At 48.7% G+C, this 13,069-nt stretch overlaps 1 protein-coding gene across 10 annotated transcripts in view; it reads right to left on the bottom strand.

Annotated features, from left to right (window-relative positions):
• Positions 1-13,069, bottom strand: part of ARHGEF2 (Rho/Rac guanine nucleotide exchange factor 2) — a 68,656-nt gene that overhangs the window by 44,866 nt on the left and 10,721 nt on the right. For 6 of the 10 annotated variants that reach the window (XM_015455896.4, XM_073993026.1, XM_073993024.1 and 3 more), the window contains exons 2-3: positions 9,408-9,685; positions 7,184-7,301 (exon numbers count right to left, since the gene is read on the bottom strand). In XM_015455896.4, the coding sequence (XP_015311382.3) occupies positions 7,184-7,301; positions 9,408-9,664 (375 nt within the window). In that variant the 5' untranslated portion in view covers positions 9,665-9,685. Of the gene's footprint in view, positions 1-1,855; positions 1,968-7,183; positions 7,450-7,938; positions 8,033-9,407; positions 9,686-13,069 lie in introns of those variants that run through there. The other 4 variants (XM_073993044.1, XM_073993052.1, XM_073993160.1 and 1 more) reach the window with 2 other exon arrangements.

The raw sequence follows: 13,069 nt of genomic DNA, 5'->3' as shown, positions 1-13,069 counted from the left end.
CCACACCTGGCCATTTTAAATGGCCACAAATTATTTGCAGTTCCTCCCATTAAGAAGGAGCCTGTCTCTTCACTCTGAATCTGGGCTGGCCTGTGACTTACTAGGATGACTAGAGTGTCACAGAAGTGCCATCATGTGATTTTTGAGCCTAAGCTTCAAGAAACCTTAAAGCATCCACTCTCGCCCACTTGGAATGCTATTTTCATCTGAACAAGCCTAAGATGGCATTCTGGAGAGGCCGTGTGGATGAGAAGCAAGGTACTGCAACTGGTAGGCTGCCAGCTGAAATGGTAAGGAAGGCCATCCTTGATCATCAGCTCTATTGAGGTCACCAGACAATGGCAGCCACCTAAATGAGTCCAGGTGAGACCAGCCCAAATTGCCCACCCAAAGAATTGTGAGTTTAAAAAAAAAAAAAAAAAATGTCATTTTAAACTGCTAAGTTTAGGGTTGGTTTGTTACACAGCAATAAACAATTGATACAAATAAAATCCAGAAGTATGTAAAAACATAAAATGTGTCATGACAAAGTTGGATTTATCCTAAGAATACAAAGGTGGTTTAATGTGAGAAAAATCCTTACATGTAATTTACCTCAATAATATATTAAATGAGAAGGGGCGTGGTGGCTCATGTCTGTAATTGCAGCACTTTGGGAGGCTGAGGTGAGGCTGAGGTGGGGGATCACTTGAGCTCAGGAGTTTGAGACCATCCTAGGCAACATGGTGAAACCCTGTCTCTATCAAACATACAAAGTGGCACATGCCTGTGGTCCCAGTTACTCAGGAGGCTGAGGTGGGAGGACAGTTTGAACCCAGGTGGCAGAGGTTGCAGTGAGCCAAGATTGCACCACTACACTCTAGCCTGGGTGACAGTGAGACCCCCATCTCAAAATAATTAATAATAATATTAATATATTTAAAGAGAAAAAATACATAATCATTTTTGTAAATGCAGAAAAGCATAGGATAAAATCCAATGCCCACTAATTCTAAAACCAAAGGCTTGGCAATTAGAAATAGAAGGAATCCTCCTTAACCTGATAAAGAATATCTTTTAAGGCCGGGCGCGGTGGCTCAAGCCTGTAATCCCAGCACTTTGGGAGGCCGAGACGGGCGGATCACGAGGTCAGGAGATCGAGAGACGATCCCGGCTAACACGGTGAAACCCCGTCTCTACTAAAAAAATACAAAAAACTAGCCGGGCGAGGTGGCGGGCGCCTGTAGTCCCAGCTACTCGGGAGGCTGAGGCAGGAGAATGGCGTAAACCCGGGAGGCGGAGCTTGCAGTGAGCTGAGATCCGGCCACTGCACTCCAGCCTGGGTGACAGAGCAAGACTCCGTCTCAAAAAAAAAAAAAAAAAGAATATCTTTTAAAACCTGCAACCAAAAATCAACCTCAATAGTGAAACACAAGATATACTCCCTCTAAAATCAGAAACAATACTTTTTATGGCATAGTTTTTAAGAAAAATAATAATAAAATCCAGAAATAAGACAAGGATGTCCATTATCACCATTTCTGTTCGGCACAGCACTAGAGTCCTATTTTGATGGATTAATGCTGGAAGAGAGGAGAAACACTAAATAATAAATAAATAAAGATAGAGTTCTAGTCAGCACAGGAGTACAAGAAAAAGCAACGAAAGGAGTGGATATTGGAAAAGAAAAAAACAAAGCTCATTTAAAGGTGATATAGGCTGGGTGAGGTGGTTCACACTTGTAATCCCAGCACTTTAGGAGGTTAAAGTGGGAGGATCACTTGAGCACAGGAATTTGAGATCAGCCTGAGTAACATAGTGAGACCCCCGCCTCTACAAAAAAACAAAATAATTAGCTGGGTGTGGTGGTACACACCTGTAGTCTCAGCTGCTGGGGTGGCTGAGGAGGATCACTTGAGCCTGGGAGGTGTAGGTTGCAGTGAGCCACGATCATACCACTGCACTCCAGCCTGGGTGACAGAGCAAGACTGTCTCAAAAAAAAAAAAAAAAAAAAAAAAAAAAAGTAAAGATGACATAATCGTATACTTAGAAAAGCCAAAAGAAAAAAAAAAAACACACACACACAGATAAATGGTTTTAATTTAAAACAAGAGTTTAGCAATATAAATGACTATAAGATTATTGTATAAGGAATAATTTTTTTTTCCTTTTGAGACAGAGTCTCACTCTGTTGCCCAGGCTGGAGTGCAGTGGCTCAGTCTTGGCCCACTGCAACCTCTACTTCCTGGGTTCAAGAGATTCTCTGCCTCAGCCTCCTAAGCACCTGGGATTACAGGTGCACACCATCACATCTGGCTAATTATGTATTTTTGTAGAGACAGGGTTTCACATTGTTGACCAGACTGGTCTCGAACTCCTGACCTCAGGTGATCCTCCTGCCTCGGCCTCCCAAAGAGCTGGGATTATAGGCATGAGCCACTGCACTTGGCCATGTATGAGGAATAATTTAATTCCATTTCTATAAACCAAAAATAATTATAAAATGTAACTTAAAAATAATGTATTGGCTGGGCGCGGTGGCTCACACCTCTAATCCCAGCACTTTGGGAGGTGGAGGTGGGTGGATCACAAGGTCAGGAGATCAAGACCATCCTGACTAACACGGTGAAACCCCGTCTCTACAAAAAATACAAAAAATTAGCCAGGCGTGGTGGTGAGCACCTGTAGTACCAGCTACTCAGGAGGCTGAGGCAGGAGAATGGCGGGAACCTGGGAGGCGGAGTGAGCCTAGATTGTGCCACTGCACTCCAGATTGGGTGACAGAGCAAGAGTCCATCTCAAACAAAAAAAAAGAAAAAATAGAAAGTATTTTTAATAGTAACAAAAACTACAAGTTACCTAGAAATAAATCTAATAAAGATTGACAAGGCCTGTGTGAAGCAAAAAAACATTTTTTTGAGACGGAGTTTTGTTCTTGTCTAGGCTGGAGTACAATGGCGTGATTTTGGCTCACAGCAACCTTCGCCTCCTGGGTTCAAGCAATTCTCCTGCCTCAGCCTCTCCTGCCCAGCCTCAGCTGGGATTACAGGCGCCCACCACCACACCTGGCTAATTTTGTATTTTTTTAGTAGAGACAGGGTTTCTCCATGTTGGTTAGGCTGGTCTAGAACTCCTGACCTCAGGTGATCCACCCACCTTGGCCTCCCAAAATGCTGAGATTACAGGCATGAGCCACTGCGCCCAGCCCATGAAGAAAACACTTTATTAAAAAACATTTTTGGGTGGCCGGGCGCGGTGGCTCAAGCCTGTAATCCCAGCACTTTGGGAGGCCGAGACGGGCGGATCACGAGGTCAGGAGTTCGAGACCATCCTGGCTAACACGGTGAAACCCCGTCTCTACTAAAAAATACAAAAAACTAGCCGGGCGAGGTGGCGGGCGCCTGTAGTCCCGGCTACTCGGGAGGCTGAGGCAGGAGAATGGCGTAAAAACCCGGGAGGCAGAGCTTGCAGTGAGCTGAGATCTGGCCACTGCACTCCAGCCTGGGCGACACAGTGAGACTCCGTCTCAAAAAAAAAAAAAAAAAAAAAAAATTTTTTGGCTGGGTGCAGTGGTTCACACCTGTAATCCCAGCACTTTGGGAGGCTGAGGCAGGTGGATCACAAGGTCAGGAGATGGAGACCATCCTGGCTAACACGGTGAAACCCCATCTCTACTGAAAACACAAAAAATTAGCTGGGCATGGTGGCACACGCCTGTAGTCCCAGCTACTCAGGAGGCTGAGGCAGGAGAATCGCTTGAACCTGGGAGGTGGAGGTTGCAGTGAGCCAAGATAACACCACTGCACTCCAGCCTGGGCGACAGAGCAAGACTCCGTCTCAAAAAAAAAAAAAAATTTTTTTTTTCACTAGGTAAGGGTAGAGAAATATTTTTTTTAAGACATTTTTTATAGAAAGCCTAGGTAAATAAATAGCTATATTATTTTTCATGGATAAACTCAATATTGGAAATAGGTCAATTCATCCTACATTAAACTTTGTTTTGTTTTTGTTTTGTTTTGTTTTGAGATGGAGTCTTGTTCTTGTTGCCCAGACTGGAGTGCAATGGCGCAATCTTGGCTCACTGCAACCTCTGCCTCCTGGGTTCAAGCTATTCTGCTTCAGCTCCCAAGTAGCTGGGACTGCAGGTGCCCACTACCATGCCTGGTTAATTTTGTATTTTTAGTAGAGATGGGGTTTCACTATGTTGTTCAGGCTGGTCTCAAATTCCTGACCTCTGGTGATCCACCCACCTCGGCCTCCCAAAGTGCTGGGATTACAGGCGTGAGCCACCGCACCCGGCCCATCCTACATTAATCTTTGAATTCAGTACAATCTCAATCAAAATCCAGCAGGAATTTTTGTTTTTTAGAAATTGATAAGGTGATTCTAAATGTCACACAGAAATGCAAAGGACCTAGAATCGCCTGCCACTGCACTCCAGCCTAGGCAACAGAGCAAACTCTATCTCTAAAACATAAATAAAAAATAAAATTAAAATATTCCTAAAGAGAATAATAACATTAGAAGACTTATACCACTAGATTTTAAAGACTTCCAGGCCGGGCATGGTGGCTCACGCCTGTACTCCTAGCACTTTGGGAGGCCGAGGCAGGTGGATCACCTGAGGCCAGGAGTTCAAGACCAGCCTGGGCCACATGGTGAAACCCTGTCACTACAAAAATACAAAAAAAATGAGCCAGACCCAGTGGCACGTGCCTATAATCCCAGCTACTTGGGAAGCTGAGGCATGAGAATCACTTGAACCCAGAGGCTGCAGTGAGCCGAGATTGTCCACTGCACTCCAGCCTGGGCAAGAGTGAGACTCTCTCTCAAAATAAATAAATAAATAAATAAGTGATACTGGAGCAACTTGATATTCATATGGGGGGGGGAAAAAATCTTGGCTGGGCACAGTGGCTGACACCTGTAATCCCAGCAGTTTGGGAGGCCAAGGTGGGCAGATTACTTGATGCCAGGAGTTCGAGACCAGCCTGGGCAACATAGGGAAACCCTATCTCTACAAAAATACAAAAATTTGGCCAGGCGTAGTGGTGTGTGTCTGTAGTCCCAGCTACTCAGTTGGCTGAGGAGTGAGGATTACTTGAGCCTGAGAGGTGGAGGTTGCAGTGAGCCATGATTGCTCTACTGCACTCCAGCCTGGGTGACAAGACTCTGAAAGAAAAATGAAAGGAACATCTAAAGTTTTAAAAGTGTAAGCACGCTACTGGCCAAACAAAATGAATATTGGAGCTAGACTTGGTTCATGGACTGTCAGTCTGTAACCCCTTGTTTAGCTTAATAAGTCTCAAGCTTTTGGTTTGTGGACATTAGTGTAGTACTTATTCACACTGGCTACTGCAGGAAGAAAGTAAAACAAAACCCCCAAACATATAGACAAAGAGAATATTAAGGAGAACGTGTAAGGATTAGGTGAAGAGTGCTGAGGCAGTAGAGAAGGAAGGCATAAGAAGGAAGAAAACACTAGGGAAAAGGGGGAAGGAAGAAAACATAATACCAAGAAGTGGGGAAGAGAAGAGAAAGGTGGAAGAGAGGGAAAGTTACAAAGGAATAAAGGGGAGAAAAGGAAAAAACATTTATTGAGCTCATCTTATGTGCCAGCCTCTGTGCTGAGTACTTTAACACCTTTTGTTCATTTAATAATCACACCTTTAAAAGATAATTATTATTCTGATTTTCAGAAAAATGAAATAAATTGCTCAGTGGGTAAATAAATGAAGGATCTAGCAGTCAGTTCAACTCCAAAATCCTGTCCTTTCTACTGTAGCACATTGAAATGGGGCTCAGGGTAGACATGCAAAGATGCTGATAGAGAAAAGCGGTTGATGGGATCACTTGAGGTCAGGAGTTTGAGACCAGCATGGCCAACACGGTGAAACTCTGTGTCTACTAAAAATAGAAAAATTAACCAGGCGTGGTGGCAGGCACCTGTAATGCCAGCTACTCAGGAAGCTAAGGCAGGAGAATTGTTTGTACCTGGGAGGCAGAGGTTGCAGTGAGCCGAGATCGTGCCACTGCACTCCAGCCTCGGCAACAAACCAAGACTCCATCTCAAAAAAAAAAAAAAAAAAAAGCGGGTGATTTCTGCTGCTTCCCTGACAGGCTATATACAGCTCCCTTCAGCCTCTCCCCCAAACCATAGGTGCCCAAACAATGAGGCCAGTGTTGGAACCCCTGGCCAGTTAGACGATGAGCTGGAGGGGAGGCAACATTTAGCCAGCAGGCTTGAGACAATCGGTGTACTTAGGGTCTCCTGGCTAGCAGGCCCAGTGGGGTCTCCAAAGCCCTTCTGTATCCTCAGTGGTCCTTAAACTCTGAAGATTCCCCCAGTTGTGTTTACTTAAGCCAGAAGGCTGGGCAATCTCTATATCCTTTCTCCATCGATCATTCTATGATTATTTTGTTAGAGAATTATTGTTGTTCAGAGTACCAGATCTTAGTTGCATTCCACAGATAATAAGTTCGGCTCCAGGCTGGGCATGGTGGCTCACACCTGTAATCCCAGCACTTTGAGAGGCCAAGGCGGGTGGATCACTTGAGGCCAGGGGTTTGAGACCAGCCTGGCCAACATGGTGAAAGCCCATCTTTACTAAAAATACAAAAATTAGCAGGGTGTGGTGGCGGGCACCTGTAATCCAAGCTGCTTGGCAGGCTGAGGCAGGAAAATCACTTGATCCCGGGAGGCAGAGGTGCAGTGAGCCAAGATCGTGCCACTGCACTCCAGCCTGGGCAACAGAGTGAGACCCTGTCTCAAAATAAATAAGTAAATAAATAAGTAAATAAATAAATAAGTTCAGCTCCAAATTGGGGAAATGTGGGGTCCACAGAAAGAAGTGGTTATCATTACTAGGGGAATAGGGCCCTTTTACTGAGAAAGGAACAGATACACCCTCATCAGCACAGAGGCACCAACACAGAAAGGAAAAAACAGAGAGTCTTAGAGAAAGAGACAGAGGCAGGGTACCCAGAGTCAGGGACAGAGCACACAGACCCAGGGAAGCAGACAGAGGCACATAGAGGATAGATTCTGATTCAGTCAGATGGAGTCAGAGCAATGCCTGGACACAGAGAGACCCAGCAGCTGGCAGAACAGAGGAGACATGGAATAGAACAGTGGCTAGACAGGCGAGGGGCAGGAGAGGAGGAGCAAGGCAGGGCCCTTCATGGGGATCTGTCTGTGCATACCAGCCGCGAAGGGTAGCCACCCTGGTGCTGCAGTCCCAGAAAGGTGTCCAGTTCTTCTTGGTTCTGCAAGTAGGGGGCCTCCTCGGGGCCTGGGCATCCCGATGCTCGCAGTCTCCTCCTGAAACACACATTGCCACCACTACCGTCTGTATCCAGTGGCCAGTGACGGGCACCAGGGAGGAACACCGCCTCGCCTCAGCCCAGCCCTATTGCTTGCCCCCAGCCCAGCCCTTCCTGTTGGCATAGGCACAACATAGACCCAAACTGGTCCCACTTTGGGGCTCTGCTTTGCCAGGGATGCAGAGTTGGCTGTGAGCAAGAGTGGCCCCTGCTGGTCAAAGGGCAGTACTGCCTCCAGAAGAAAGCCAGGGTTCAGGGGAAGGGGAACAGCAAGAGCAAGCTGAATTCTCCCTCCTTGCCTGGTTGCTGATGCCAACCTTTGCCCCTGCTCAGCCAAATAGTGCACTCAGGACTCCCTTCCCTCTCTAACCAAGGGGCAGAATTAATACCTGACTGTGAAAGGTGGGTGACACTTGAAAGACCCTGAGATACAGTTGGTGCCACATAGGGGGGCCCAGGCATTTGGGCATCTCTCTTCCAGCCAGCTACCCTTAGGAAGATGCCATGAGCCCTGCAGGCATTGCTTCTCATCTGCGTTCCCACCCAAGCCAGTTCAGGGACAAGGCCCAGGGTCCTCTCCCCTCACTCAAACCAGCCAGCCCTGCCCAGGAGCTAGGGAAGGTTGGTCCACTCACCAGAGCTAAAAGAACTTGTTCAAGGGGACCATTTTCAAAGCAGAAAGACAGTGCCCTTCCATGGCCAGCAGCCCCTACAATGTTCACTCACACTGAACTCTTCATGCTGACCCCCGGACCTTCTCTTTCTGACTTCCTCTGACTTTGGGGAAGTGGTCAGGGGTTTTCCACGGGAGGGGGAAGAGATGATTTTTCTGCTCCAGTCCACCAAGTATATGCAGAAGTCTGAGCAAGAACAACTGATCTCACGTGGCAATGCAGGACCATGAGTTAATCTAAGGCATCCTGGGTTGTCCTCAGCCTGCAACCAAAAGCCCGGCAAGGACCTGGCAATGGGGCAGGCCCAATGTCCCACCCTGTGACCACCTCTCTCAAGAAATCTCTGAAAGTTCACGGCTAGGCGTGTGGCTCACCCCTGTAATCACACCACTTTGGGAGGCCACCACTTCGTGGGCGGATCACAAGGTCAAGTGATTGAGACCATCCTGGCCAACATGGTGAAACTCCGTCTCTAATAAAAATACAAAAATTAGCTGGGCATGGCGGCACGCACCTTTAGCCCCAGCTACTCAGGAGGCTGAGGCAGGAAAACTGCTTGAATCCGGGAGGCGGAGGTTGCAGTGAGCCGAGATCGCGCCACTGCACTCCAGCCTGCCAATAGAGCCAGACTCCGTCTCAAAAAAAAAAATCTCTGGGCCGGGCGTGGTGGCTCAAGCCTGTAATCCCAGCACTTTGGGAGGCCGAGACGGGCGGATCACGAGGTCAGGAGATCGAGACCATCCTGGCTGACACGGTGAAACCCCGTCTCTACTAAAAAATACAAAAAACTAGCTGGGCGAGGTGGCGGGCGCCTGTAGTCCCAGCTACTCGGGAGGCTGAGGCAGGAGAATGGCATGAACCCGGGAGGCGGAGCTTGCAGTAAGCTGAGATCCGGCCACTGCACTCCAGCCTGGGCGGCAGAGTGAGACTCCGTCTCAAAAAAAAAAAAAAAAAAAAAAATCTCTGAAAGTTCTTTGGGCCTCAGTTTCCTTATCTGTAAAATGAGGAGATCGTGCCATATGCTCTCTGAGTTCCTTCTGTGGTTCTATGACACCATTATGTGGTTCTATGAAACCCACCGTAGGAGGCGGAAGCAAGAAGATCCAGTGTCCTGATACTCACCCTGACTCCACACCTCCCACCCACGACTACCCTCACTCTGCCCTGAGAGAAGGAGATAAGAGCCACTGGCGAGAGGCATATTTTGGAAGGCAGCATCCATCCTCCCCAAAGGCCCACCAGTGGGATTGAGCTCCGGTTCTCCAGGGAAAGGACTGGGGGCCCAGGTCTCCTCGACTCCTGTCGTTCTTCGGATGGTTGTCTCTTGAGGGAGATAACTAGCGAGTTATCTAGTTCTTTCTCACTTTCCCATTTTCTCCAAGGTCTAGGCCTGGAGGGAAGGAGGTACAGGAGGTTCCCTGGGGGCTTACCTAGTCAGTGGGTCCTCGAGCTCCCTGCCAGGCCCCCAACTATGTCTTTTGAAGACGTCATAGTTGCGGCTATGGGCCCGGAAAGCCCCCGACCTTCGGAGGGGTACAGCATGCGAGCCATTCCCCTCCTTTATTTCCCCTGCCTCTTCTTCCTCCAGTTGCTCTCTGGATTCAACTGCAGAAAGACAGCGGCGAGTGTGGCCTCGCGGCACCTGGTCTCCACCTGCGAGGAACACATCTGGGACGGCTCTGTTCATGGGAGACACACGCAGACCAGTCTGCATCAGCAAGAAAGAAAAGGGTGAGCAGGGTTCTAGAACTCTGGAACCTTGGAAATAGAAGTGTGTCACAGTCAGCTGGGCTTCGGAGTGCCTAGCCACCCCTCACTTTACTAAGACACAGAACTGGAGAATGTGTGGCTCAGGGTCACATTGTGAATTAGCTGCAGAGTCAAGGCTAGAACTTAGGTTTTCTGGATCCCAGTTCAGTGTCCTTTCTTTTTTTTTTTTTTTTTTTTTTTTTTGGAGACGGAGTCTCGCTCTGTCGCCCAGGCTGGAGTGCAGTGGCCGGATCTCAGCTCACTGCAAGCTCCGCCTCCCGGGTTCGGGCCATTCTCCTGTCTCAGCCTCCTGAGTAGCTGGGACTACAGGCGCCCGCCACCTCGCCCGGCTAGTTTTTTGTATTTTTTAGTAGAGACGGGGTTTCACCGTGTTAGCCAGGATGGTCTCGATCTCCTGACCTAGTGATCCGCCCGTCTCGGCCTCCCAAAGTGCTGGGATTACAGGCTTGAGCCACCGCGCCCGGCCTTCAGTGTCCTTTCTAGCACATAAAGAGAACCTCATTGTCTCATTCTTATTCCATTCACTGAGGATTTATATAGCAGAAAACCAAGCAAAGAGAAATAGATATTGTTCCTGTCCTCAAGGAATCAGAGTCTAGTGAGTGGGTGAGTGTGCATGTGTGTGCACAAGCAAAAGCACAAATCACAGATGACTCCATAACTGGCTCACATATGCCAAATGCCACAAGAGAAGTTTCAACAAAAGGCTTTGGGCTGTTAAACGAGTGAGGGCACATGACCAGGTGGGAGACTCAAAAAAGGCCAGGTGAGGTGGCTCACCCAGCACTTTGGGAGTCTGCGGCGGGTGGATCACTTGAGCCCAGCTGTTCTAGACCAGCCCGGGCAACATAACGAGACCCTATCTCCACAAGAAAACAAAATGCTAGCTGGGCGTGGTGGCATGTGCTTATAGTTCTAGGTACTTGGGAGGCTGAGGTGGGAGGATCACTTGAGCCCAGGAGTTCAAGGCTGCAGTGAGCTATGATCATGCCACTGCACTCCAGCCTGGGTGACACAATAAGACCTTGCTTGCTTTTGTTTTGTGTTGTTTTTTGAGATAGAGTTTCGCTCTTGTTGCCCAAGCTGGAGTACAATGGTGTGATCTCGGCTCACTGCAACCTCTGCCTCCTGGGTTCGAGCAATTCTATTGCCTCAGCCTCCTGAGTAGCTGGTATTACAGGCACGCCCCACCATGCCTGGATAATTTGTATTTTTAGTAGAAACAGGGTTTCACCATGTTAGCCAGGCTGATCTTGAACTCCCAGCCTCAGGTGATCCGTCCACCTCAGCCTCCCAAAGTGCTGGGATTACAGGCGTGAGCTACTGTGCCAGGCCTTTTTTTTTTTTTTTGAGACAGAGTGTCGCTCTGTCGCCCAGGCCGTAGTGCAGTGGCGCGATCTTGGCTCACTGCAAGCTCCGCCTCCTGGGTTCACGCCATTCTCCTGCCTCAGCCTCCCGAGTAGCTAGGACTACAGGCGCCCGCCACCATGCCCAGCTAATTTTTTGTATTTTTAGTAGAAAGGGGGGTTTCATCATGTTAGCCAGGATGGTCTCAATCTCCTGACCTCGTGATCCGCCCGCCTTGGCCTCCCAAAGTGCTGGGATTACAGGCGTGAGCCACTGCAACCAGCCTGTTTTTGTTTTTAAAGGGGAGGAGGAAACAGAAGGAAGTAGATGGTCTTTGAGATGTGCCTGGAAGGGTAAAGTGGTTAGGATTTGGCCAGGGTAGAGGGAGAGGATTTTAGGCAGGTAAAGTAGCAGGGGGAGGCCGGGTGCGGTGGTTCACTCCTGTAATCCCAACACTTTGTGAGGCTGAGGTGGGTGGATCATGAGGTCAGGAGTTCAAGACCAGCCTGGCCAACATGGTGAAATCCCGTCTCTACTAAAAATACAAAAATTAGCCGGGCATGGTAGCCAGCACCTATAATCCCAACTACTTGGGAGGCTGAGGCAGGAGAATCACTTGAACCTGGGAGGCGGAGGTTGCAGTGAGCCAAGATCATGCCATTGCACTCCAGCCTGCATGACAACAGCAAGACTCCATCTCAAAACAACAACAACAACAAAAAAAAACAAAGTAGAAAAAGTAGCAGGGGGAAAAGGTTCATGAGTGATAAAGTGTTGTGATTTCTCCTTCTTCTCCTTTTCCCTCTCCCTCTCCGTCTCCCTCTCCTCCTCCTCCTCCTCCTCCTCCTCCTCCTCCTCCTCCTCCTGATGGAGTTTCACTCTTGTTGCCCAGGACAGAGTGCAATGGGGTAATCTTGGCTCCCTGCAACCTCTGCCTCCCGGGTTCAAGCGATTCTCCTGCCTTAGCCTCCCGAGTAGCTGGGATTACAGGCATGCGCCACCAGGCCTGGCTAATTTTGTATGTTTTTAAGTAGAGATGGGGTTTCTCCATGTTGATCAGACTGGTATCAAGCTTCCGACCTCAGGTGATCCGCCCGCCTCTGCCTCCCAAAGTACTGGGATTACAGGTGTGAGCCACCGTACCCGGCATGATTCCTTCTTCTAAGAGTCTGGTCATATGGAGAGTGAAAGCCAGTCTGACCTCTCCCCATGGTGCAGAGAGAAGGGCTCCAAGCATCAGTCACAGAGCACATATTTCCTCTACTCTATCCCAAAGGGCATTGTTCTCACTGCCCAACACTCCTGGTTGGCATCAGGGCTTGTCACAGTGTGTCTCAGACTTAAGAACTCTCAGGTGCTCTTAAAGTTGAAAATGATAAGCCCCACTCCAGAAAGAAGTGCCAAGTCCCAGAGTACCAGGGGCAGGAAGGGCAGGAAGGGAAACAGCATTTACCACATACCTCTGTACACTTCACTCCTAGGCCATGTCTCTCTAGACCTTCTGCTCTAATGAGTCTCCCAGGCTCCCTTTCTCCTGGCACCACTTCCAGCTACTAAGATGTCAGGAGTGCCCAGAAGGATCAGGAAGCCGGGACCCAGAACCTTCCCTCTTTCAAGGCTTTCTGTGGAGCTGTCAGACCTTCTCCAGGTTGTCTTAACCACTCCAGGGAAGTCCAGGTTATCAGTTACTGTACCTTCAATCTACTTTCCTCCCTCACTGTAATCTGTCCACTCTGCCCTCACCCCACCCAGAGCTGCTGAGAAGAAAGTGCTGTGCCACGGGCTGGGCGTGGTGGCTCACGCCTGTAATCCCAGCACTTTGGGAGGCCAAGGCAGGCAGATCATGAGGTCAGGAGTTCGAGACCAGCCTGACCAATATGGTGAAACCCTGTCTCTACTAAAAATACAAAAATTAGCCAGGCGTGGTGGCACATGCCTGTAGTCGCAGCTACTTGGGAGGCTGAGGCAGAAGAAT

The sequence above is a fragment of the Macaca fascicularis genome, chromosome 1 (genome assembly GCF_037993035.2).
Source record: "Macaca fascicularis isolate 582-1 chromosome 1, T2T-MFA8v1.1".
Taxonomy (NCBI): domain Eukaryota; kingdom Metazoa; phylum Chordata; class Mammalia; order Primates; family Cercopithecidae; genus Macaca; species Macaca fascicularis.
The sequence above is the reverse complement of the archived record's forward strand: the minus strand, read 5'-3'. Positions and strand labels throughout refer to the sequence as shown.